At 49.7% G+C, this 26,079-nt stretch overlaps 1 protein-coding gene across 1 annotated transcript in view; it reads left to right on the top strand.

The window, feature by feature from the left end:
* FSTL4 (follistatin like 4) overlaps window positions 1-26,079 on the top strand; it is a 486,914-nt gene that overhangs the window by 422,254 nt on the left and 38,581 nt on the right. The window contains exons 7-8 of the mRNA XM_003405014.3: window positions 8,173-8,339; window positions 22,004-22,124. Coding sequence (XP_003405062.1) covers window positions 8,173-8,339; window positions 22,004-22,124 — 288 coding nt within the window. The remainder of the gene's footprint in view (window positions 1-8,172; window positions 8,340-22,003; window positions 22,125-26,079) is intronic.

The following is a 26,079-nucleotide window of genomic DNA, read 5'->3' on the forward strand; positions in this document are numbered from 1 at the left end:
ATGACTATGGGGAAGCAAGAGTTCAGCAGAAGGAGGTGTAGCCACCAATGACTCTCAGTGCTTTGTAAAGATTGCTGGACTGGCTGCATGTCTGCTGGAGTACCCTGGTGTAAAGTATCCATAGAGCTGATGGGAGGTGGACGCCTCCTGGGGTCAGGGCCGTTTCTCCAACCCAGCCTTCCCAAGACCCCAGTAGATGGGGACTCCAGCATGGAAAGGTGGGTGAGGCCACCAACAGTCAAATGGTGACCTGGGAGAGTAACATGCCCAGCTGCTGTTGGTTGACCGGTCTTCAGAATGAACTAGTTTCTCAAACCCTCTCCTTCTTGATGAACTAGAGTGGAGAACGGAAGTTGAGGCTGCAGAAGGGAAAAGATGAGGAGGGTCATCTTGGCATAGTTAGGGGTAGGATACACAGGAAGGATGGCCTTACAACCAGATGTGAGCATGAAGCAGAGTACCCAGGGGGTGAAGCTGGGGTCTTGGAGATAGAAGGGGGGCAGGGCAGTGCTGGTCCTGAGTATCTGGGCCACTGATGTTAGAAGTGCTGACCCACAGAGAGGTGGGTGTCCCAAACTATGGTTAAGAATATGTGTTAACTTGGCTGGGCCATGATTATCAGTGTTTATATGTGATCACTCCCATGATTGAATCCACTGTGAGTAGCCAATCAGTTGAAAGGGATTTTCATTGGAGGTGTGGCCTGCACCCAAATATAAGCAGACGTTCTGGCTTTTTGCTCGCTCTGGATCCTGCAGCTGCCTCCTTTTCATGTGACCTCCGGCTTTTGGGACTTGAGCTATCAACTTATCTGCAGACCTTGAGATTCGTCAATCTTCAGAGCCTGAGAGCAGGAGCTCTGCTCTCTAACCTGCAGATCTTGGGTTCACCAGCCCCTGTGACTATGTGAATCTAAAGAAGCTTCTATCCTGATCCACGGACCTGGGACATTCCAGCCTCTACAATTGTGTGAATTGTTTCTTTGATATAAATCTATATATATATATATTTATACACTTTACTGGTTTTGCTTCTCTAAAGAACCCAGCCTAATACACACACAAAAAAAGAAAAAAATACACAAGCTGTGAGAAATTCCCAACCCCTTGCCCACCTCGAATAACCTACTTACCAAGCAGCTTCCCAATGCTAGTTCTCGTAGCACAGGGCATCTCTCTCTCTGAGGAGACAGAGCCTCTGCCCACAATGCCAGGCAAGCTGCCTGGTAGATGGCTCTGAACCCCACCAAGTTCTGTCTTTCAAGGAGACCAGCCTATTTATACAGACTCGTTCTCACCCTAGACCTGACATAGCCTCTGGTCAAACCCTGTCTCGCTGCCCCCATCATGCTCTGACCATGGGGCAGCTCTTGTTGCATGATCTTCCAGAGACCTTGGGAACCTTCCCATGTAGTGACCAATGGGATCACAGCTGATCAATCACTGGGACCACATATGGCCAGAGCATCTGAGCCACAGCCAGGAACTAGATGGACCACTGGTTGGCCCTTCCTCTGGCAGCTGCCCTCTCCAGGCCAGTCCCAGAGGGCACCAGCATGGCTTCTTCACTTTACACCAGAGCAGAGACCAGGTCTGGAATGTCTCCAGGACCTCAATGGGATATGTATACACATAGGAGCTCTGCAGTTGTGCGTGTGGTGGGGTGAGGTTCAGCATGGTGCCAGCACTCAGAAGCTCAGTAAGAGTGGGTTCACTGAGCACATACTGAGGGCCCTCCTCTCATGCCTGTCACAAAGTGAGGCTTAGATGGCTATGGGGTTCCCTCAGCTGGGCCACATAGCCCCTAACACTCCTCCTTGTGAAACAGTTCCCCTATCACTCTCAAAAGGTGGGGAAGGACTTCTCTCCAGAAAAGGGATGGGTGTAGGGGGAGGCTGCAAAAACCTAAATCAGTTCTGATGAGTCTCATTTTCATAGTAGACTCCACCTCTCTTCTCTTGATCATCTTGCATGATGTCAAGGCTTCTAGATGGGCTTGTGATGGGGATGGAGGGAAGGACAGGGGCCTTCCTTGACATCTCTCTAGTGGTTATAGGGTGTTAGTCTGCCCTTTCTGCTGGGTCATTTGACCCCACCCTCAACCACCCAGCCCCTGGCCCTCAGGTGGCCACGTGACCCAGGCCTGGCCAATCACAGTATTCCCTCTACCTGTCCCCTGGCTTCAGGGAAAACACAGGAGCCACCCTGGCCAGACTTCTCCCCATGATTTTGTCCAGGGTTCTTAGGACAGAGTGATCTCTTTCTCTGGGATCCCAACAGCAGAGACAATGTGAGTGTGAGGCAGCTACTGGACATCTGGGGGAGGGAGGTGCGGTCCCAGCTCAGTGCCCCGGACACCTGTAGCCTCTTCCCCACCCCCTTAAGCTCTCTAGTTATGGGAACAAATACCATTCTCCTTTGTTTTCCCCAAGCTTATTGAGGATTTCTGAGAGTTTCTGTTACTTAATCCTGAAAAAGTCTTGACAAGCACATGAGGACAGTTTCTTTCAATCTTCTTCACCAATTTCTATCCACACATTCCTGATGTTAAAACATCAGGGTCCCAGCAATGCCCCATGAGGTCATTTTGCAGGTGGGACCAAGAGTGTGAGGAGCTCAGAGTACGGTGGAAGGCACAGAGCAGGCACGTGCTGAGGTCCAAACGTGCAAATGGGATGGGGACCAGCTGACACAGTGGTGAATAATGTTGGCGAAGAAAGCAGGGTCAAGATCAGGGACTTCCTGAATTCCACATGGTGAATCAGAGGATAATGGGGAGCCACTGGTAGCTTTTGAGCAGATTTGTGACCTGCCATGTTTGGCAAGTGGTGACAAGACTTATGGACAGCCAGGGGAAACTGGAGGAGTGACCACACAGGAGGCTATTGAGGGCCTGAGCCAGCACTGCAACCCCAGGAGGGGGAGGAAGGGGAGGACTCGGAATGTTAGGAGGAAAGCCTCAGTGGGACTTGGCAACAAGTGCTACCACTTGAGATGTCATTTGTATCATCACAGGCAAGTGGGCAGAGAGCAGAGGCAGATGACACTGGGGGAAAGGGGGGAGGCACAGCAGGCAGCACCTGGATGGAGGGTCCACAGGGACGTCCACTTGGAATCACCCACTCAGAGTCCCAGAGCCTAAAAGTTGGATGGGCCCCCAGAGCTGTCCTAGCCCAGTACCTCGTTTTACAGGCAGGGAAACAGGCCCAGAGGCAGACAGGGACCTGCCCAAGGCCACTCAGCATGTCACCTACAGATCTAGGCCTGGAGGCCAGGTGTCCAGAACCTGGGCCAGTGTCCTGCCCTGGTCACTCGAGCCCAAGCTGTGCTATTGTCTCATTCTTCCCTCTCCCAGGAAATTGCCCCAAGAGGTCACTTAGCCCAGTCTCCCCACTTAACAGGGCAGTAGGGCCACTCAGGGAAGGCTTGCTAACAGCAAATAACTGAGAGCTAGACTGGAAGAGGGCTTGGTAGACATAAATCTCTTCAGAATTTTAAAAGAAGCTGGGGAATATTGACACAAATTAAATCCAATAAAACATTTATTTAATTAAACTTTAAATGATCCAAATATTTGCTGTTTGGTTAGTATTTGTGTAGCTGACAGGAGCAGAATTATGATGGCTCTGTCACTATCTATGCATTCTAATTTTGCATGACATTTTTCTGTGTAAAGTGCTCGTCTTCATACATACAAATGATGGGGACACACTCAGAGAGGATCCAGCACCCAGCCATCGCAGGCTGGGTAGGCAGGGACGCAGCAGGATGCCATCTCCCCACTTTTTTTTTTTTTTTGCCTTTGTTTTCTTGGTTTTTTTTTTTTTTTTTTTTTTGGCGCCATATTATAGGCTCCTTCCAGACCCTCTTTCTAAAACTAGTTTAAAAATATGCCTTTGGGGCCCCGTGGGGAGGGGTCCTACATTTTACATAGGGCCTACATTTCAACTGGGAGCTATGTTCCTAGCCTAGTATTCAGGGCCTCCAAAACCCCAGCCTACTTCTCCATCCTTCACTCATCCTCCCACTTTCCAACTACTTGGGTGCCTACCACTTATCCTCTATGGCAGTCATTCTCAGGCCTCAGGGTACCATGTAATCCCCTGGAATGCTTATTAAAATCCAGATGCCCATCCCGCCACCAGAGTTGGTATCAGTCCTCAGGGAGGGGGGGCAGGAGTCTGTTTTTAGCAAACCCTCCTTCAATGTGCTGCAAGTCGTCCTCAGAAACCACGTTTGAAGCCAGAGCTCTAGGACCCAGGGGAGGCCCTGTCTCCTCCAGGCACCCCTCCCTGGTCTTTTCCTTGTGGTTGGCCTGGAACTAAGATGTGCAGAACAGGCTCTTTCTGTAACAAGCCTGACTTCTTCACAAGCCACTGGGAGACACACACTACTAAATGATCAGTCCACTGTAAAGCTTAGTCCAAGCTGAGAATTTTAGCATTCCGGGTAAGTAATGCCCCATCCAAGGAAAACATGGGTCTCTCCAATTCCCAGCCCTCGTCCCAGCCCCTCTCCAGGCTGGCGTCTGAGTGGAGGGAAGCAGCACGGCCACCTCTGCTTTCTACGGCCAGGGCCTCTGGTCGCCCTTGTCCCCTGGATGAGGGTCCTGCTGGTGTGCTCTTCACTGCCGGTGCCCTCAGCCTGTCCAGGTTGGAGTGCTTCTGGCAGCTCGGCCCCCCTCAGCCCCACTGGCAGCACATACACCTGAAGGTTCTATCAGGCCCTGGGCTGGTGGTCCAATGTGCAGTCCTAGGATGCAGAGGTGCAGAGCACCTCACCCCCAAGCCATGGCAGCTGGGACCCTCCACTGGGGATCTGGCAGGTAAATATAGGCCCTGGCACTCTGCCCCCACGTGCGGTCACCCCTGGTGGGGAAAAGAATAGCCTCCGAACTTTGGTCGATTCTCCTTTTTACCCTTCTTATTCCCACACTTTCCTGGAACCAGGAAGGGCCATTTCATACCCCTCCTACGTCCACATACCATGGAACCTCGTGGTCATCCCGTTGGGGTACCTCCTCTACACTCGGGGAGATCCCTGGGCTCTGAGTCTGAAGGGCCAGGCCCCAGCAGAGTACAGTGGGAGCTAAGCAGGGCTTCAAACTGGTTTGTTCCTGTTCAAAGCCCTAATGAGAATTTGCATTTCTTACAAGTTCCCAGTTTCTAGCTAGTAGAGCAGTGGTTCTCAAAATTTATCATACATAAGAATCACCTGGGGATCTTCTTAAAATGTAGATTCTGATTCAGTATATCTGGGGTGGAAATGCAAATTCTCAGCAAGGGTTGAAGCCCTAGAGCTAAGCCATTTTGGTAAATTCCTTCTCCCCCTCCCTCATGCCTCCCGTCCCAGCCTAGATCTTGCTACAGAGGGTCAGTGCCTCTCTCTCTTGCCCTGAACTGTAAGCCTCATGACTCAGATGTGGGAGGTCAGCAAACTGAGCGTGACTGAAGAGGGAACTCGAAATGCATCACTTTATTATTGGTAAAATATTAGGCTGGCTGCATCTGCATCAATCACTCGGCGCTTACCTTTACTCATGCGGCCCCTTGACATGAGACACATTTTCCTGCGTATGATAGTCCCCTCCTCCCAGCCTACTAGCTCCTTTCCTTCTCTATTTCAGTTTTGTCCACCATTCATCCATCCATCCATCCATTCTAACTAGCACTGCTTAAGCACCTAGTGTACACAGGCAGTCCCTGGATTACAAACAAGTTTCATTCCTAAGTCTGTCTTTAGGTCAAATTTGTATGTAAATCAGTACAGTTAGGTACGGTTCATACAACATCAGTCAAATGTTTCTCTTAGTATTGTTGTAGGGTAAAAACATCACGAAGTTTAGTAAAGCAAAAAGGAAGTTTTATTCGGCTTACATTCAAAGAGGCAACAGCGGGAAATGAACCAGCATGCTGCCGGAGCCATGTCTGCCTCAGTCCAAGGAATATTACAGAACAGACAAAAGCAGGAAAACAGACAAGCATGCTGCTAGAGCCATTTCTGCATGATATAGAGACATCAGTATATATTAACATTACAAATGAGCAAAACCACTGGAAGCTTCACCTTTTCACAGATTGGCTAGAAACTGCTAAATCTCTGTAAGGCTACATTTTGATTCATCTTTCTTAACAATCATTGGTACAGGTTTCAGAAACAACAGTCAGGAGGGTCTTCACTGATCCAACAAATCTTACTATTCACTAAATACTAATAAAAAAAGATAAGAGTGGAAAGTATGTGGGTCTCGTGTGCTGTGTTTTATGATTTGTTTATGTGAAAGTTTCCCTAAAAGATGTTTCCCAAGATTATCCTAGCTATTGTCTGTACCTTGGGGCCCAGTTGATATGTCCTTGTGAGTCCTTGTGGGTCCAGCTCCAGCTGGGTCACATTTTAGGACAGGGAACAATGGCTCCAATATTATCCCTAAATCATTATGTAGTGTATAGTGTACTTTCCTATACATGAAAAACATTAAAGAAACACTTCCAGATACACTAGAACACCTTGAACATAATAATACATTGATAATACATACATTGATGAGCATTGCAAAGTAGCATCTGTTTGTTATTACAAACCATTGTGTGTACCTTGAATTTTTAACATAATACGGGGTTGGTTTGTAACTACCAGTTATACGTAAGTTGGACATTTGTAACCCAGGGAATGCCTTAACTTGTTCATCTTCACAGGCCCAGGGCTGGGCCAGTGAATGTTTGGGGGAGGAGAAAGGGCTTTGCTAATTGGGAGCTGACCTGCTGCACCTGTTGTCACTTCATTGGCTCAGCTGTCCTGTGGCTTGTACCTGGGCACTGTTTCTCTTCCCTTCCCCACCCCCTACATACTGCCAGGAGGGTACAGAGCACAAGTGTGTTGCCTGCAGTCGTGCTGCCACCAGTCACAGCTAACAGGTGTCCCACTTAGTCACAGAGCTCAGCTCCCAACTCTGCTTTGCACCAGAGTTTTGGGGAATGGCCCACCTGTCAGGGGCCCCAGATCCCAATGGAGTGGTGAGAGTAAGGCTCCCAGCAGGCTTGGCAGCATCCCAGAATAGACACAGGCCCAGGGCCAACCTGCCTCCTTCAGCTCACCCCATATCTGGCTGCTGCCCCAAGCCCCCTCGGTAGGCAGATTTGGGGGCAGAGCAGAGGGACACAGCCCCATCAGCAGGCTGGTGACTCTCCCTCCAACCCTAGCCCCATCTCGGCATTTGAGCAGCCTGAATTTGATTAATTTTTCATAAATCTTGAGAATTTAAAAAAGCCTGTGATTGCAGGGAAATATTTTAGATCTTTCCCATTTGCCTGAAGAATGATCAGTCTTAATGCCAGTTATCAAGCAAGGATTAATAATTTATGCGGCCTGAAGTACACTTCAAAAAATTAAAGGCTACCATGCAAGGTCACAGAGCAGAAATCCAAGTCCAAGTTCAGAGAATCCTTGGACAGAAACAAATCCTCAAAGGTCAGCTAGTTCATTCCCCAACTTCAGAGAGTGCAACCTTTAAATTGCCCCCATATGGATGAGCAGCCTATCGGCTCACCCAGCAGACTGTGAGTGCACTGAGCAGGGCCCAGACTTCATTAGGCCTGGGGAGCTCTGAGCAACACTGGCAAAGCTGGCTTTCTGGTCTCTGTGCAACGGCCTGTGTGGCTCTGGCAGCCCGCATCCTCAGCTCGGCTCACAAGGCCATAGCCTAGATGGTTCTCCCACTCACTAGAGCTGTGGCTCATGCCGTTTTGATTCATGAGCCCTTTGAGAATTTGACATAAGTTGTGGCCCCTCTCCCAGGAAAAATGTCTATCTGTAAGTTTAGTCTGGATGTTGTAAACAAAGGAACCCTGGTGGCACAGTGGTTAAGTGCTTTGCTGCTAACCGAAAGGTTCATAATTCAACCCCACCAGCATTCCTCGGAGAAAGATGTGGCAGTCTGCTTCTGTAAATATTAAAGCCTTGGAATGAATGCCTATGGGACAAGTCTGTTCTGTCTTACAGGATCATTATGAGTCAGAACCAACTCAACAGCAACAGGTTTTTCTGGTTGGTTGGTTGGTTTTTTTTTTCCAGTTGTGAACAATTTGGGGGAGCCTCAAAGTCCACCTGGGCTCCTGCCCACGAGTAAATTCCTCTGGGTCTGCACCTGACTACCTTCTCCTTTTCCTCTCTACAGAGGTGGTTGAGCTCAGCCTCTCCCCCCAGGAGAGGGTCAGCGTGACCACAGTGACTGTGGGGTTGAGCACGGTGCTGACCTGTGCCATCCGTGGAGACTTGCGGCCACCAATCATCTGGAAGCGCAATGGGCTCACCCTGAACTTCCTGGACTTAGAAGACATCAGTGTAAGTCACGTGGAATTTATTCCAAGCGCCAGTGTATCTCCTGGGGAAAGAAAGCTGCCCTACTCACTGTGAGGCAATGGCAAGTTCAGAGTGTTTTACTTTAACATTCCCTGTTTGGTGCCTTTTAAGCTTTTTGCCACCTGGGAGACATCAGGAAATGAAAGGCTGCCATTTGCTGAGAGCAGGATGAGTGGTGGCCATAAACCTGGTAGCCATGCCCAGGGTAAGGTAAAGGTGTGTTGACTAGGGGAGGCCATGGTGGCAGGGCAGGAGGCCTCTGTGCTGGGCCTGCATTAGCAAAGGTTGCAGGTGGGCATGAAGATGCGACATGGAGAGGAGCGGTCTGTAAGAGTAGAGGCCACATGGCTTGGTGGGATGGCCCATAGGCCAACAGAGAGGCACAGCCAGGTAGGAGGCAGGAAGCTCTGGAGCAGGGGAGAGCACAACTGGCTGGGGAACCCAGGGGGATGCTGGACCTTAAAGCTGGGTAGGATTTGAACATCTAATCATGAGGGAAGGGGCATTCTCTGTGGAGGTGAGCTATTGGGCTGGGTTGGTTGGAGGACAGGTGCCAGGTGAGGAAGTAGAAGGAAAGGGGGTGGAGGGGCCCTGCCTTGGGGGCCTGGTTTGCTGGGTGAGAGATGTGGGTTTAATGAGTTGAGTGGTTCTGTGTGGAAGAACAGCAGCTAAGCTCATGCAGCCTGATGTGACAAGCAAGGGGTACTTCTGTTCCCTGAGGATCTAGTCAGCCAGGGCTGGGGTCCTAGCATCCCCCCTGCCCCGGCTTCGTGACTTTGAACAATTTCTTAATTCGCTTATCCTCAGTGAATCAACCTGTATGAAAACATTATAATTATAAAACATTAGCAGAATATCCCTTCTACTGGGCTGTGAGGATTAAATGGAATAATTCAGGTATATTTATTGACCCAGGTTTGGCACAGGGGTGATGTGGCTTCCCAGAAGATCATGTGAGAAGACAGAGTGATGTCACCCATGTAGGGAGCTGCCAGAATGGCTGACAGGTGTCGGGCTACAAGTAACAGGAATATAATTTCAAGCAGAAGAGGGGACAGCCCTGGTCTCCTTGGCTCAGGACAGGCCAGCTGGTCTGCCATGGGATGCTTGGCCCAGAGAAGGAAGATGTGTGCGATAAGTGGGCAGTTCCTGTTAGCATCTCTAAAGGGCTTGGATAGGGACTGGGGCAGAGGGAGCTGGCCTGGGTTGTATGACCCCATGTGTTGAATTAGCACAAAGGGCCAAGATGCACCCCCAAAAGGAGACCAATTTGACCTTTGTAGGTGGAACACCATTCCAATCATCAGATCTGCTCTGCAATAGAGTGAGCTATCTTAGGAGATAGAGAGCTCCCCATCCCTAGGGGCATACAAGCTGAGGCAGGGATTATAGTCAGCAATGCAGTAAGGTAGCTGCTAGCCACCAAGGGCAACTAAACCCCATAACCTTGATGGTCCCTCCAACTCTGAGACTGCTTTGTTGAGAGACAGGCCTAACAGGAATTCTGCAGGAAAAACTAGCCAGGACTCTTACTGGCTGTACCCTGGAAATCATGGAGGCAGCAGATGGGAAGAGGAGCCACTCTGGAGATCCTACCCTGGGAAGAGATGGCCAAGTGCCCCTCTCCCACCCTGGTCACACTGGGCAGGACGGTTTCCTTGCGATTTCCCCACCACAGTGACCATAGCCTGTATCCTGCACATCTCTGAAAGTCTGTGCCACACAACAAGCCTCCCTAGTGGGGGCTTGATGGATGGATGCTAGATGGGCAGAGTCCTTTGTCCTCTGGGTCTGAAATGGCCAGGGCTTGTCTGAGATCTCAGCAAAAGGAGACGGTGTCCTACTTGTAAAGACTAGGGCCAGTGTGGGTGTGTGTGGTATGGTGTGTGTTGTAGTGTGTGTGTGTGTTGGGGTGCACAGGTTTGTGTGCACAAAAGCTCACAACACAAGTCACTGACGTAGGGGCATCAGCTTTTAAGCACGTTTGGCCAATGGTGATTGACTCAGAGCCAGGACCGGGCACCCTGTCTGTCTAAACATCCACGTGCTTTTTTACTTGGTGCTCTTTCTAAACGCATCAGAAATAAAGGCAGAGGCAGAACTCCGCTTAATGTACTTGCTATCAGTTAATTAAATTACTTTGAGTGTTTTTCCCCTCCCTGGAACATGCCTCCAGCACCAATTCAATTGCATTTCTACATTTCACAATAAGGTTAGCAATTTGGGTAATTGTGGGTACAACAGGAGATTAATGGCCCCTCATTACCTCCCAGGAAACACTAGCTGTTTGTGGTCAAGTCAGCAGCCCACCAACAGGCAGGGTCTGGTACTTCTCAGAAACCCCCAGAAGAGGGTGCAGGTCAGCGCCAGCCCCATAGTGGTCCTAGCCTGATGCACACAAGCACACACAGTACATACAATATACACAATAACCACACACACACACACGCTGCCCGTGCCTCAGAGAGGGAGGCATCCAGCCTGCTAGTGAAGAGCACAGACTCTGAGATCTAAAGGACTTGGGTTTAAGTCTCTGCTCTGCCCCTTCATAGTTGAGTGACCATGGAATGAATACTTGACCTCTCTGAGCTGTAGTTTCCTCATCTGTGAAATGGGAAAAATAATAGTACCTGCATCATAGGATTATAACCCAAAACCAAACCCATTGCCATTGAGTTGAGACTGACTCATAGCAACCCTATATAGTACAGAGTAGAAGTGTCCCCTAGGGTTTCCAAGACTGTAATCTTTATGGAAGCAGGCTGCTACATCTTTCTCCCATGGACCAGCTGGTGGGTTCGAGCTGCCGACCTTTCAGTTAGCAGCCAAGCACTTAGCCGCTGTACTACCAGGGCTCCCATAGAATTATCCAAAAAAAAAAAACCAAACCCTTTGCTGTCAAGTTGATTCCGACTCATAGTGACCCTATAGGACAGAGTAGAACTGCCCCATAGGGATTCCAAGGAGTACCTGGTGGATTCAAACTGCTGTTTTTTTGGTTAGCAGCTGAGCTGATAACCACTGCGCCACCAGGGTGCCGAAAAACCAAACCTGTTGCTGTAGAGTCGATTCCGACTCGCAGTGACCTTATAGGACAGAGTAGAACTGCCCCATAGGATTTCCAAGGAGCAGCTGGTAGGTTCAAGTGGCCAACCTTTTGGTTACTAGCTGTAGCCCTTAACCACTGTGCCACCAGGGCTCAAATTCAAATGTCTCTCACAGCATTAACAAAACCTGTTGCCACTGAGTCAATTCTGATTCATAGCAACCCTATGGGACAGAGTAGAACTGCCCCACAGGGTTTCCAAGGACCACCTGGTAGATTCGAACTGCAGACCTTTTGGTTAGCAGCGGTAGCTCTTAACCACTGCCCCACCAGGATTATAGTATTAAATGAGAAGATGCGTGTATATTCTTAGCAAATAAAAACCAAAGCAAACCCATTGCTGTCGAGTCAATTCTGACTCATAGTGACCCTATAGCATACAGTGTTCCACAAATGCTAGCTATCATTAGATTTATAATTATCACTCATTATTATTATTACTACTGGTGCTGCTAAGCAACATTCTCAGCACCTTGCAGCCTGAGTCCCCAATGAGCAGGCACCAGCAGCCCAATGAGTCTCCCCCATCAGATGTGACCCAGGATAACCCCACTGCCTGCAGCTGGCGACACCACCATCCATATCAGCCTGGATTCATCCAGGGAGAGGTACTGACCAGCCACCTTCAGCAAATCCAGCACAGCCTGGGGCAAGCTGTTCAACTTCTCTGGGCCGGTAGGAAATGGGGATAACAATACCCTCTGTGTGGGGGCATTTTCAGGCTGATCACATGTGTGAAGTGCCCGGCTCGGTGCCTGGCACACAGGAGGTATTCATAAGTGTCAGCACCAGTCTGGAAACACCGCAATGACAGGAAATCAGGCTGGAAAGGGCTAGAGCCTGGTCATCAGGATTCACGGGGCATTTTTGCAGCAAGAATTGGTCTGGGGAAAAGAGTTCAGGGGGCAACACTGATGGAGCAAAGGTTCAGGAGCTACCCAGGCCCCCAGAGCCCCTCAGCCCATGGCGCCTCAGCACCCACCCCGGCTCTGCCAATAACTGCCCCTGGGAGAGCAGTCAGAAATGAAACGTCATCACCAGCACTGTGATTAGCCACTGGCATGGAAACACTGCCACAAACAGGGAAGCAGATCAGCCTACAAAACCCAAGGCGGGGAGATTAGCAGGCACCACGAGGTATAGGCCTCCTTTTTTTGTCATTTGTGTGAGACATCTTGATTGGCAACCAAATATTAATCACTTTTTCACTACTCTCTTAATGAGAAGCTTTCATGGGCAACAAAATATTAATTTGTCTTGTCTTATCTGTTAAGAATTCTGTTAATGAATTCAGTCACAGAGCTATTACAGAATGCCATGCTAATGACACATGTAATTAAACTTTTCTGACTTGCAAACATCAAGGATGCCTTGAGCATCAGAATAATATTTGATCAGAAAGTAAATGTACTCCCTCTAGCCCGGAGCCAAGTGAGAAGGAGCCACTTGGATTCCACAGCCTGCACATGTCGCTGTCAGAAGCATTTGTGAGTCACCCAATCGTGTGTGTACGTGGGGAATTGGGCCTTTGGATGCACTTTCTAAGTGCCAGGGAGGTGCAAAGGAGCCACAAACAGAAAATGGTGTGGCAGGTCGGTATGCATAGGAGGAAGCACTTTCTGGGGCCTGAGGAAGGAGCAGTTCTGGCCAAGCCTCCGGGGAGCAAGAATGTTTGAGGAACAATAAGAGCCAGGAGGCTGGAGGGACAGGTTGGGGCCAGAACATGAAGGGCCACAGATGCCAACCAAGGATCTTGGCCATTCTCTTGTAAACAGTGGGGAATCATAGATTTTTCATCGAGAAGTGACAGGGCAGAGGCAGTCCTACAGGCATCCTGAACCCCTTCCAGACCAAGATTAAAAATGCACTTGAAGAGGACCAGCAGTCCCCAAATAAGGTGGGACCTAGAAATGAGGGGGACCCTGCTGGGGCTCTTGGGGTCTTCCTCCCTCATTTCCCGACAGCTCTCTTGAACCCAAGCAGTGCGCCAAGCTACCCTTGGCAACTGCCTGAGGTTCCCTCCCATGGCTGTGGCTTTGTTCACCACACCTTAAGCTGCCAGGAAGTCCAGCCTGGCCCTGTGTGTCTCCTAAGGATTCCTGAGCCACCCCAGCCAGGATGGCATGCACACAACTGGGTGACTCATAAATGCTTCCCCGTCACCCCAGCCCAGCTTGCATGAGGGTCCCAGCCTCAGCCACATTGGGGAAAACAAAACCACCACTGAGCAGAGAACAGCACCTTGGACCACAGTGCAAAGCCCCCAAAGACAGAAGTTTCCTAGCAGAGACATCAGTGCAGGGAAGGAGCTGCAGCCCCTCTCTGGGCTATGATACCTCCTTCTGTTTGTTTGATGAGAAATCAGTAGTTTCTGTTCATACGAGTATTCCCCAGAGCTAACAAAGTACGGCTTGTAATTTGTTTGCTTCCTGGCTGGCTGTCAGTTTCTTTACTGAAGCAGCTGTGGGCCTGGGTGTGCTTCAGCCTGACCCAGCAGCCTCCCCCTCAGCCCTCAAGGGTCTTTGGCCCACTGCCCCCACCCCAGAAGTGAGAGGGGGCACCAGCAGCAGCCTGAGTTCTGCCTGTCTGGTCTTGGACTGGGATATGAGCTAGAGGCTGCTGACCAGGGGCTGTAGGTCCACGTTTGTGTCCTGACAAGCAGCCCTCCTCCTCCCAGCCCCACATGGTCAGAGCAGAGGAACGCCAAGAAGCCAGTGTTCCCACACCACCCCAGACCACCCTGGCCTGTGGGCCCTGCTCTGCTAAGACAACACAGTGCCACATGGGGAAGGGCAGGTGTCTCTACCACACTCAAGAGTCACAGTCAGAGCCTGAGGGGGAATGTTAGTTCTCAGATGAAATCCCGACTCCCAGAGCAGCCTTAGGAGACAATGAGAGGCCTGTCACAGAAAGGAATCCAAGCACAAGAGAGACTGAGTTAATCTTTGAGGACTTTCTCATCCCTGAGGTCACACCATCCTGTGATAAGAAGGCACTTTGGAGGCAGGGACCTTGTCCACTGTGACAGTCCTGCACAGAAGTCAGAGAACACCTCTGATCCCCCGGGGCCCCTCACTTTTTCACCTGGACCCAGAGCATGTCTACCCTGAACCTGTCCTGGCTAGCAGGGTCTCCCCACAGCCCCTATACCTTCTTCAGGCTCAGACCTAGGGTCTGGGGGCTATGGTGGTACCCCATCTCTGAGGCAGACCCACCCCTCCTCACCTTATCCTGGCCACCATACTCAACGTTCTGAGGTCTGACTGTAGAGAGGGCCTGCTTCACTTCCACAGAAACTGAACATGCAAACTCATTCCAGCCCAGCCCTCCAATTCTCAGACCACCGGGACTACCTAGCAGTCATTCAGGGCAGAGTTTAGTGACTGTCCCCAAATCTGGCCTGCATGTCCCTCCTCATCTGTACAATGTCACCTCATAACAGTCTTCCTCACTGCCCCTTATAACCCTGAGAAGCAGGGGGCCTACCCAGGAGGAAGACAGAAGCAGGAAGAGGACATCCCAAAGGTCACAGAAAATGGCTGCCCAGATGAACTTTGCTAGTGTTGTTGCTATTGTTTCTACCATGAATACTAAACAGCTCCCATGCACCATGCACCATGCACCATGCATCAGGCCCCGTGCTGGTCTGTTTTACAAGTACCATCCCACCTAGCCTTTACCACAACTCCACGAGGCAGGTGGGACTAAGTGACTCAGAGGGACCGAGCAACTACCCACCAGCCTGCAGCCAGCCTTTGTGCCCCATCATAGCTCTCTGGCCTCTTCTTTGCTCAAGACTCAATACCCAGGAGTGGGAAGCCCTCTCAGTGACTGAGCCAGGCACACAGCATTGACAAGACCTCACTCTGGGTGCCAGGTGTGCATTGATGGCCCAACGTTCCTCATTAGCTGCTGGCCTCTGCCCCCACCAGGGAGGGAAGCAGAACGCTCCGAGACCAGCACATGGACTTGTTTAGCCTGGATATTCTCAGGGAGAGGAAACATTTTTCTATTGTAATCATTTTTTTTTAAAGGCCTACTACAAACCCAGTATATTTCAAATGACTTGAAAGAGCCACTCTGTTTTGTTTTGTTTTCTCCCACCAAATCTCGCTATTTGGGGCTTTCAAATGTTGGCAGGCAGAGTACAGTGATAAAAGCAGGAAAAAACAAAAGCCATTAGAGGAAAGTATTTGTAGCAGTGTTTGAAGGATGTGTTAAAAGGTTCACTTTTTTTCCCATGTCTAAATTGTGTAAAACCAGGAACAAATAATTCTAATGAAGCATATGCTCTCAGCTACCTCTTTTTTAAAAGTGAGTTATTAAAAAGACCAAAAGAAAATGATTTAGGAGCTCATGACTCATTTAATTTTTATTGTCTTTATATGAACCAGTCATGAATCCATTGTAAAAGATGAGAGGCGTTTGATTAGTGTGGAGAGCTGTTTGCAACATGATAGACAGTGGTTATAGGTTCTGCATTAAAATAATCTCATTAAATGCTTGGGTACATTCTGTTTTAAAATCTTGGAAAACACTATACTTGAAGCACTCAAAGGCTTTGGCCAATTCTCTCTGGCTTGTGTCGAAAACCCTGGCTGTATCTGAATATTTCCATTCTTTTGTGCTTTGGATGAATTCGGATGGTTATGAGCATGGACAAGAGCTTCTCCAAGAGATGGGAGCCCAGGCTCATGGTACACCAAACTGTGGATTTTGGGGGGTGACTCTGCCGCCCAAGGTCTACTTCTGGCCTTTGTTTCTCAGTGGCCTCCTCAGGGACACCACTCACCCCTCTTACTACTGGCTTCAAGGTTTGACTTGTGTTGAGTGACCACTTATGGCCCCATCTCAATGGTCCAGGGTCCCTCAGGAAGGTTCTGGTTCAGCTTTCAGACCTAGAGTCCAGGGCAGAGCCTCACTGCAGATGCCCAGCCAGTGGATGAGGTCACTCAGTACCTGGGCCACCACAGATTGGCGTCCTCCCTTCCAAGGAGTGCTCTCCCCACTGGGCAAGCAGAAGGGAGTCGCAGGAGGCCCCACAGTCCCTGAGCCATTCTTGAGCACCACCCCCATGCCGGGGACAGAGACGCCCTTCCTGACCTGTCAGAGCTCACATTTAGCCTGTTTTCAGCTTTATCTCCTGCAGACAACATGGCAGTGCGTATCCTTAGGCACACCTCTGTACATTGTATAAGTAGGTCTGCAAGATAAGTTCTTAAAAGTATAATGACCACATCAGAGGGTGGGCATGTTTGGTTTTGATGGAAATTGCCAAATCTCTCTCCGAGGAGGTTGTACCCCCTCCAACAGTGTATAAGTGCTTTAAATACCATGTCAGGAGGAAATTACTCATTGCAAGCCTTCTTGGTCCCTGAAATGAGCCGTGGAAGGAAACTTAATCAAGTCCTCCCTGGAGCATCTCAAGGACAGCATGAATGCCAGTTGGCTGTCTTGGCTGTGAGCATGGTCCAGGTTAGAGCCAGGAGCTGATACCCCCAGTGAGGCCCTCAGCCTCCTCTCTCCTCCCTTCTCCCCAAAGAGAGCCAGGGCTTCTCCTGCGAAGGGCAGAGTTAGGAAAGCTCTGGATAAATGTTCCTGAACTGGATTTTAACCTGTAACATTGATAGCATCATTAACCTAAACTCTAAAACCACTCTGGAGTCCTTGTGTTTAACATTTCATCACTAAGTAATCGGCATTGGAGGCTCATTTTCATCTTACTTGTACCTGACTCACATGTATCACTATGACAACATCCCCCATCTCCCCTCTGCTTAAATATTGTTTAATACTGAAGTCTCATTTAATTATTTTCTTTATTAAAGGCAGGTACTTAAAAAACAGCTTTTTAAAAGTCAAATACTATGTCTTTAAGTAAAATTGTCTCTTTCCCAAAAACAAATGTGCATCAATACAAAGAATGGCCTAATCTAGCATCTGTTTATTTCTGGAAAGAACCTTGATTTTGCTAATACATTTCTATGCATCAGAGAAAAAAAAAGCCATCCATAAAAAGACAATTACAGGGATGCAATCAAGCATTGATAGCAGTATTCAGACGCATCTCAAAGAACATTCAGGAGAGGAAGAATTGCAGGTTTAGTTTTATGTAGCTTCTTATAAATCAATTTTTAAAGTAATTTTCTCACATCCAATGAGGTAAATTTGATTTCTGTAGCCAGTAGTCGTGTCCCAGAAAACAATACGTACTTTGTTCCATAATTATATGATGCCCATTGTTTAAGCCCAGAACGTTATCTTATTTATTACAAAGTCAGGTTCTCCCCAGAGCCTAAGTCACAGGCTGGTAATGAGTTAGGTGCTTAAAGAAGAGCCACACGGCAGCCCATAGCCCCCGTGTCCTTGAAGCACTCACACATATCCCTCAGCGCCTAAGTGATTACCCAAGAGTTATGCCTCTGCTCCCAGGGGAACTGAGACCTGCACTTGCCAAGAGGGAGAAAAACAAACAGAGAGGTTAAATGACCTTGTAAGTGGCACACCAAAAGTCATCAGTCAAGTCTGGAGTAAACGCATGAGCTTTTCCATCCTCTGCCTGCTGCTCAGGGGCAAGCCTTCTCGTTTTTGGCCGATTCCAGTGTGTTCTGGCCTGAGGAACACCAAAGGGCCACGAGTCACCCCTGGGGGCTGCAAGGTGGAGGAGGAGGCAGGGTGGGGAAGCAGAAGACCTTAGATCATCTCTGTCTTTCCTGTCAGCTACCACATTTTGAACCTGTGTGACAGGGCAGCATTTTGATGGATGGGAAGGCAGGAGGTGGACACCTTGGTTCCCAAACCCAAAGAACTGGAACGAGAATGCAGTCCCTAAAGAAAGCCTAGCTCAGTGCCTTGTACAGTCCATTCCGCAAATATTGACTGAGAGCCTATTATCTGCTGGGCACAGGAGACACAGCTGCGAACACAGTGTCCATGAATCCCTGCCCTGGTGAAGCTCATATTCTAGCAGGTGAGACAGATGCCAAACAAGGTAAAGACAAAAAACAGATAGTAGGAAACTGGTAATAAGTTCCATAAAGGGAAATTAGCAGGGAAGGGAAGTGGGAGGGCTGGGGAGGGGGCTGCAGAGAGGACAGTCAGATAACACTGGAACAGACGTGAAGAAGAGGGAGAGCCAGACAGACAGCCTTTAGGGAGGAGAGTGCAGCAAGTGGAAAGTTCCTGAGCAGGGAGTACACCTGGTGTGTGAGAGCAACAGCAGAGAGCCCAGGCGGGCGCTGGAGCGGAATGAACCAGGGGATGGTAGAGATGGGATGGACAGGAGAGGGAGGGGCTGAGGCAGATCATGCGTGCTGGTCCTTGTCTCTGTGAGAGCACTCTGAGCAGAGGAGGGCGTGAGCTGACATGGGCTTTAAAGGACCACTCGGGCTGCTGTGTAGAGAGGAGACTGCAGGGGCGGAGGTAGAGGTCACTGCTGTCACCCAGATAAGATGGTGGCTGCGACCAAGGTGATGGCAGTGCAGATGGTGAGAGGAGGTCACACTCAGAATATATTTTGAAGGAGAGCTCTAGTTCCCTACCCCACAGGGATTTGGTTGTTTTGTTTTGTTCTATGGTTTTTGGTTTTCAGGAGTTTTTTGAGGACTAAACAAGGTAACACGCGTGAGGTTTTCTGATACATAATAGTAAGTACTTGGGAACTGTGAGCTGGTCTTAGTACTGGGCTGTGCAGTTGGTCTGTGGGATCCGTGGAAGGTGGGAGTATGACACATGGGGGAAATGTGATTTTTCTTGTTACGATTGCTGTCAGTTCCGGCTCGTGGTAACCTACGCGTGTCAAGAGTGGAACCGTACTCCACAGGGTTTGTGATGGGTGATTTTTTGAAGTCAATCACCAGAACTTTCCTCCAAGGCAACTCTGGGTGGACTCGAACCTCCAACCTTTAGGTTAGCAGCTGAGCACAACTGTTTGCACCATCCAGGGACTACATTGTTATTAATAAAAGATGCAAAACTCTTCTTGGCCTCCTGAAAACCAAAAGCCATAGAACAAAATAAAACAAAAAACCAAATCCCTGTGGGGTGGGAGCCAACACTAAACCATTCCCCCTGCCATTCGCGTGCTCTTCCTGCAGGAGGAACAGGGAGGCCAACCCTCAGGATGCAGGGGCATTCTCCGCCTGAGGAATACTGCCGTCCATGTAACCAGGCAACCTTTCCCCAGCAAGGCACCTACAAGAGCAAGGCTGGGGTGGGAGTAGGTGGTTTCAGGGCCCTCAGTGAGGAAGGGCATAGACGTGAAGGCTCAGGAAGGCAGTGTGCAGGGCAAATGCCAATGGGTTCCCAGCACCAGATTTCGGCAAACAGATCTCGTTTTGTCCTTTGAGATGGAGTTCACTGTAGAACCAACCAAGTGAGGCATGGAGGAATTTCCAAGCCTCCTGCCCTTCCCCTCCAGGTGGGTGTTTCACCCAGCTTCCCAGCCCTCTTCCAAGGTGCTATGCTACTATCAAGATTCCAGGCAAAATATATTTCCCTCACCACTTAGGTTTTGACATCGAAAACAGCTTAGACTAGAAATATGTCGGTTCCAGAATTGACTAACCATTAACTTTTCATAAGCAACTCAGGTGTAAACCCTCTATGACTCTGTTGTGAGACAGGGCAAATGAGGTAGCTCGTGTTTTATTTTTATTATTGAGGCTTCCGCAGAGTGGTAGGAATGGGCTGTTTTAAGGAGAGCAATGTTTCAGAGCAAACTCACAGGGTTCCAGCAGCCTCACCAATGTTTTACCCCACTGGGATCCCTGTCGAGAATTATTTTCCTGATACTGAAAGCAGGCTGCACGCATCCGCTATCCACCATCCCACCTGTGCCCTACCCCAAGCCTTGTGCCGGACGCACACCTCTTCACTGGGTGATTATCCAGACAGCATCTCTGAAGGAACTCATGATGGTGGTGCCCGGGCCCTTCTGAAGTGTGAACAAGGTGGTCAGCGTTTCAGCAGGCAGGAGCATCTGGCCCAGGGAGCTGCCCTGCAGCTGCTCTTTGACAACCCTTGTGTCACGCTGGCTAGTGGCCTCCCAGCCCTCCTGCCGCCAGATTGCTCCTGTGCAAAAGCAGCTTAGAAAGGGCAGGGGGATGGTTTGGTTTCAGGGAGCCAAAAGGAGTTTTGCATCTTCTGTTAATAATACCAAGAAAAATCATATTCCCCATGCATGTCACTCTCCCCACCTTCCAAAATGGACTCACATGCATTCTCCGAACACCTCCCTGTGGCAGGCAGGACGCGTGTATTGTCACAACTTACAGGTGGAGAAACCAGTGCTAGAGGGATTAGGTGACCTTGGTCAGTGGCAGAGCTCAAACTAAAACCTGTGTCTCCCACATCTCAGCTGCTGGGCTTCCTCATCTCTCCTCTCAGACCACACTGTCCAGCCCCGTTTCTCCCTGGTGAGCGAGGACCGTCTCCGTCCTGTCAGCTCTGAGCATCATGTCCTTGGAGATGTTTGGTAGCTAAGGCCAAGCCTGGTGAGGGATCTCCACGGAACACTGGAGAATTCCAATTCCTGGCATGTCTGCAGTTGGTGCCGGGAAGGGAGCAGTTTTGTGCATGGTTCTGCAAGACAGCACATGGTGGGTGGAAAAGGCCCTGGGGAGTGCTCTGTGCCAAGTGCTCATCAAGGGGCTCTGATGCAGCCAAGTATCCCCTGCTGCCCTGTCCCTCCCCTGTGCAATGGCCCAATAAGATAGATCCTGCCTTGTGCAGCCACAGAGGCCATAATGACCCGGCTTATAGGGCCATTTCTTATGGAACCCCTGGGCATCAGCCTTTCCTGGCTCTGTTTTATGACCTTGCCCCTGTTCTTGTTTGCCCTCCTCACCCTTATAGTTCTATTTATCTTCTCTTGGGCTACCTAGATCTCTGCAAGCTGCCTGACATCATTTTGGGATCAAGGTGGGATCTAAGCCAGGAGTCAGCAAACTCTTACCTGTGAGCCAAATTCTACCTACCATCTTTTTTTTTTTTAAATACGTCATTGGAACACAGCCATGCTCATTCACTTACAAATGGTCTGTGGCTGTTTATACACTACAGTGGCAAAGCTGAGCAGCTGATGGAAAGCTTACGGCCCACAAAGTCAAAAATATTTATCTGGCCCTTTAAGAAAAAGTTTGCCAACAAATGGAGCTTCTCACCAGGTGGACAAGATCCCAAGGACACAAGCAGGCAGAAAAATGAGTAGGAAGAGGACATGCTCGAGTTAGCTGAAATGGAGAGGGAGTATGTGTATTGGGGTAGAGGGTATTCAAGCAGGGCTTCATAGAGGAGGTGTCATGTGAAAAATGGATATACAGGATCTCAGCAAAGTAGAGGGGAGATGGTGTCCTGGCTGCAGACGCCAGCACTCCACTGCAGGTAGCTTTGACTGGAGCAAGGGTGTTGGTGGAAAGGAAATCCCTCACAGCTGCAGGATTTCTGCTTTGCTGGCAAACCACGTGACATGAGCTATCCTCCCCAGCCTACTTAGTTGTGTTCTTTGCACCAGTCTCATTGTGTTCTTTGCCTCGTGCAGGACTTCGGAGAGGATGACTCACTGTACATCACCAAGGTGACCACCATCCACATGGGCAATTACACCTGCCACGCCTCCGGCCACGAGGAGCTATTCCAGACCCACGTCCTGCAGGTGAATGGTTAGTAAATGGCTCCATGCGTGTCGCCCCCTCAAAACGTTCCCAGAATGCTGCTCAGAGCAACCCTTGTCCCCTCCTGTATTGTCTTCTTAGAGGAACATCTAACCCCCCAAAATCTCATCTCTTCCGTAAGTAAAGGGGAATGGTGGGGAAAGGGCAACATCTGTCAGCTTTGGCTTCCCCCAGAGCCACCTCTGAGGAAATGAATCCACATGCTAATGGAGGTGGCCATTTAGGGGTGTTGTGCTCAGCAGCCAAGGCCACTGTCAAGTGTGGCTTGTACCCTGGTGTGTGGCGCTGGTGAGAGGCCAGGGTCTCTGGATCCAGTGAGAAGCAAAACCTGTCTAAAAACTATCACTTCTCTTCCAGGCGGTGTGGAACTGTATCGCTTGTTCAGTTTGGGGGCATTTTTTCCTCCAACAAGAGCTTGTTTCCATCTCCCTCCCCGAGAGTCTCGATGAACCTCATCTTAGGCCAATCCAGGACATAGCTGAGCAGGCCTGGAAGGCTTTCTTTGGTTCTCCCTGGTCCCTGCATTGCCATGACTCCTAGAAACCTGGAAAAACCCACCCCCTCCTGATTACAACATCATTCATTACAACAGCCAGTGTTTTTCGAGCACTTACTTTGTCCAATCCCTGTATACCTCTGCTAGGCACTTCACATGAACTCTCCCATCCATTGGATGATTTTCTAGGTAAGGTCACCTGCCTGAGGTCGTACAACTGGTAAGTGACCTAAGAGGTGTCCGACTGGACCCAAGGCCATGCTCTGACCTCTGCACCACACTGCTGGCCACTGCCATCCGGCCTCTATAGCCTTCAAAGCAAACGAGCCATAGGGTGCCCACAAACTATGCCCATGTAGCAAATCAGTCCCCCCAGTGCAATTAGACTTATCCAACCAAACCCAACGTGGGCAGCACTCACATCCCAGAGCAGGCCTAAGCAGGATGTTCATGAACCAGGGAAGTCTGTGGTAGCTCCAAGTCAGCCCCAAGATTCCTGTGCCAGCTGGTGGTCAGAGCTTCGGCTCAGAGCAGAAAGTGAACGAGATGTTGAGAATGATCACTTCGTGCTGTTCAGCTTTGCTCACCTCTGGGATTCAGGGTGAAAAGCCATTTAAGGGCAACTGGGTAAGCTAAGCTTCCCTCTACATGTCCCCCACAGGATGTTTTAGGGTTTTTTATATTCATACATGCCTAAGCCATACTTTATTAGGATTTCCCTTGAGCTAGGATATGGGTTAAGCCTTTTGGGTCTCACTAGTGTACTTGTTGGCTTGAACCCAGGCCTATAATGAAATCTCTGCATTTCACCAGAAACAACCCAAAGGTTCCCAGTTCTGACACCCCCAGGAAAGCCAACCCAGGCTGAGAATCTAAGTGTGCAACAGGCTGGCTGTGTCTAGGCCCTGCTCTCAGCAGGTGCTGCTCCTGGGATCAAGCTTGTGCTCTGCAGCATGAAGAAGGCTTTACCATTTACAAACTGGCAACGTGACACACAAGAGTGAGGGTGGGTGGCAAAATTCATACAGTATTCATGAACATTTGGTGGTGAAACAAGTCCAAGTGGCTCTCTCCAATCCCTCAGCTACTCAGACAAACCTGGAAAAGCGAAATCAAACAATGTTCCAAGATCCCCAGCCCAGTTCCATTCTGCACCCCCCCACCCCAATTCACAGGAAGCAAGGGCAAAAGGAGAGGGCTAGAGCCGGGGTTCATTTTATATCCTCCAAAGCAGATCTTTGAGGAGGAGAGGGGAGCCACCTGCCAAGGAACCTGAGTAATTCACAGATGAGAACCTGTAGACATGTTGAGCTTCTGGAGGAGACTTTGCAGTCTCAAATTTCTTAATGTAAGTGGTAAGTCCATGGTGCCAGGAGTGCTCTTGTGCCACATCCCCCCAGAATTCTGGGCTCATGGTGTGAACGGAGCCAGTTCCCCACTCCCAATGCTGAATTCCAGGAGCACAGCCCACAAACACCATAAGGTGTTCCAGGGCTCAAAGTAAAGAATAGACTTCTCCTCCTAGGTGGGAAGTAGGCTGTATAGTGGACATTGGCAAGTTCTTTTCAAGTTCTCCCCCCACCACCTCCACACCACAAGCCGGGAGATTTCTTAGCGTCTGCTGAAGAGGCTGCACTTGACCCATCAGAGTCTAAACAATGAGCAAGAGCATTCCTGCTGAGACCCAGAGAGAGGCCACTTGAGATCCATTTCCTAATTGCTATGAGATTTAAGATTCCTCTTCCAGCCAACGTGCTGTCAGTAGAGTCCGAGGAAACACGCCGGGACTTATGTACTCTGTGATGGGTTATCTACCTCATTAAATTGGCTCATTATGCTCAGCCCCCAGATGGCTGGGCTAGGCCATCAGGGTGGCCCCAGCTTCAGGAGCCCATGAGGTCCCTGGGCTGGGCTGACTCCAGGGCATTTGGGTGGTACTTGGGTCCATTAATCAGCTCCCTTATGGGAACACTATCCTAAAGTAGGCCAGTTGTTGCCTCCTGAGGGCACAAGGCCACTGCATGATACCTGGAGCCAAGAAGTTTTCAAAGTGTTCTAGAAGTTAAACTTGCTGAGTTGGATGTAGAGGGAGGAAAGCTGTATCTGTTTGGGAAGCTGTTGTTGAAAATAGAATGGTATGAAAGACACAATTATCAGGAACATTTACTGAATAACCACTAGGGACCATCCCTGTTTTACAGATAAGGAAATGGGAGCTCAGAGAGGTTAAGTGATTGACCCAGACCCACACAGTAACTGGCAGAGGAGGTCTTGACTCCAAAACCCAGACTCTTGATGCCGGCACTGCCCAAGCACTGTGTTGTTACTATCGGAGAATCCAGGTGTGGGATGCAAAGGTAGTCAACAGGTGTTTGTTGAATGTCTCTGGATTGCACTCTGTCTGGGGAACAGAGAGCAGAAACCCTGCCTCGTTCGTCTCTGTTGCTAGTGCTAAGCTCAGGCCTGGCCGGAAACAGCTGGCCTAGCAAAACACTGAAGCAGGAACAATGGCTGTGAATGTAAGGCCCAGCCCTGCCCTCAGAAGGACTAAAGTTGTTGAGCAGCATAGATCAGTGTCTTTCAGCTCCAGGTGGGGCACAGAAAACAGCTGTGCAGATTCCAGGTCCTGCGCAGGCTCCCAGCAGGGAAGCCCAGTGAGGACCGAGTCACTGTGGAAGGCTCACAGAGGCAGTGGGCATGGAACATTTTGTAGGCCACAGTCAGGTGCCAAAGGAGGGTTAGCCTTCGGGCAGGAAGGCCTGGGAAGGCCCTGTTGGTACTCAGGTTAGAGGGAATGCAGCCTTGCTAAGAAGTCTCGTGAGGAAGTAAGAGAGAGCCAGTAACAAATTCATCTGTGTCATTTGTTCCTTTTCCCCATTCACCCCAAGCATGAGCCAAAAACATGACCGATGGTCCTGAACAGCTTGAGTAAAATTAGGTCCCATTGCCCAGTAGTGCTGGTTGAGTGCACCTCGGTCCCCTCAGCCTGGCAGATGGTCTGTGACTTACTGAGCTGAGGCAGTGCCTGGGACAGGTGGACAAGGAGCAACGTTCTATGTCTATTCCTTCAGGTCTTCTCCTCAGTCAGAGGGAAGACAGGAAGGGGTGAATGATGAAGGGAAGAGGGAGGTCCCTGGCCAGTCGCTGCTTCTCTGAGTTAATACATGGCCTTTAGCCCTGGTGGTAGAGTGGTTAAGCCTTCAGCTGCTAACTGAAAAGTCAGCAGTTTGAACCCACTAGCTGCTTTATGGGAGAAAGATGTAGCAACCTGCTTCTGGGAAAAAATGCAACCTTGACAACCCTACGGGGCAGTTCTACTCTGTCCTATAGGGTTGCTATGAGTTAGAATCAACTTGACAGAAATGGGTTTCGTTTTAGGCCTGAAAGATGGAGATACCTCGACCTGGGAACAAGAGTTGGGTAGGGACTGTCCCAGCCTAGGCACAG

Source organism: Loxodonta africana, chromosome 2, assembly GCF_030014295.1.
Source record: "Loxodonta africana isolate mLoxAfr1 chromosome 2, mLoxAfr1.hap2, whole genome shotgun sequence".
Classification (NCBI taxonomy): domain Eukaryota; kingdom Metazoa; phylum Chordata; class Mammalia; order Proboscidea; family Elephantidae; genus Loxodonta; species Loxodonta africana.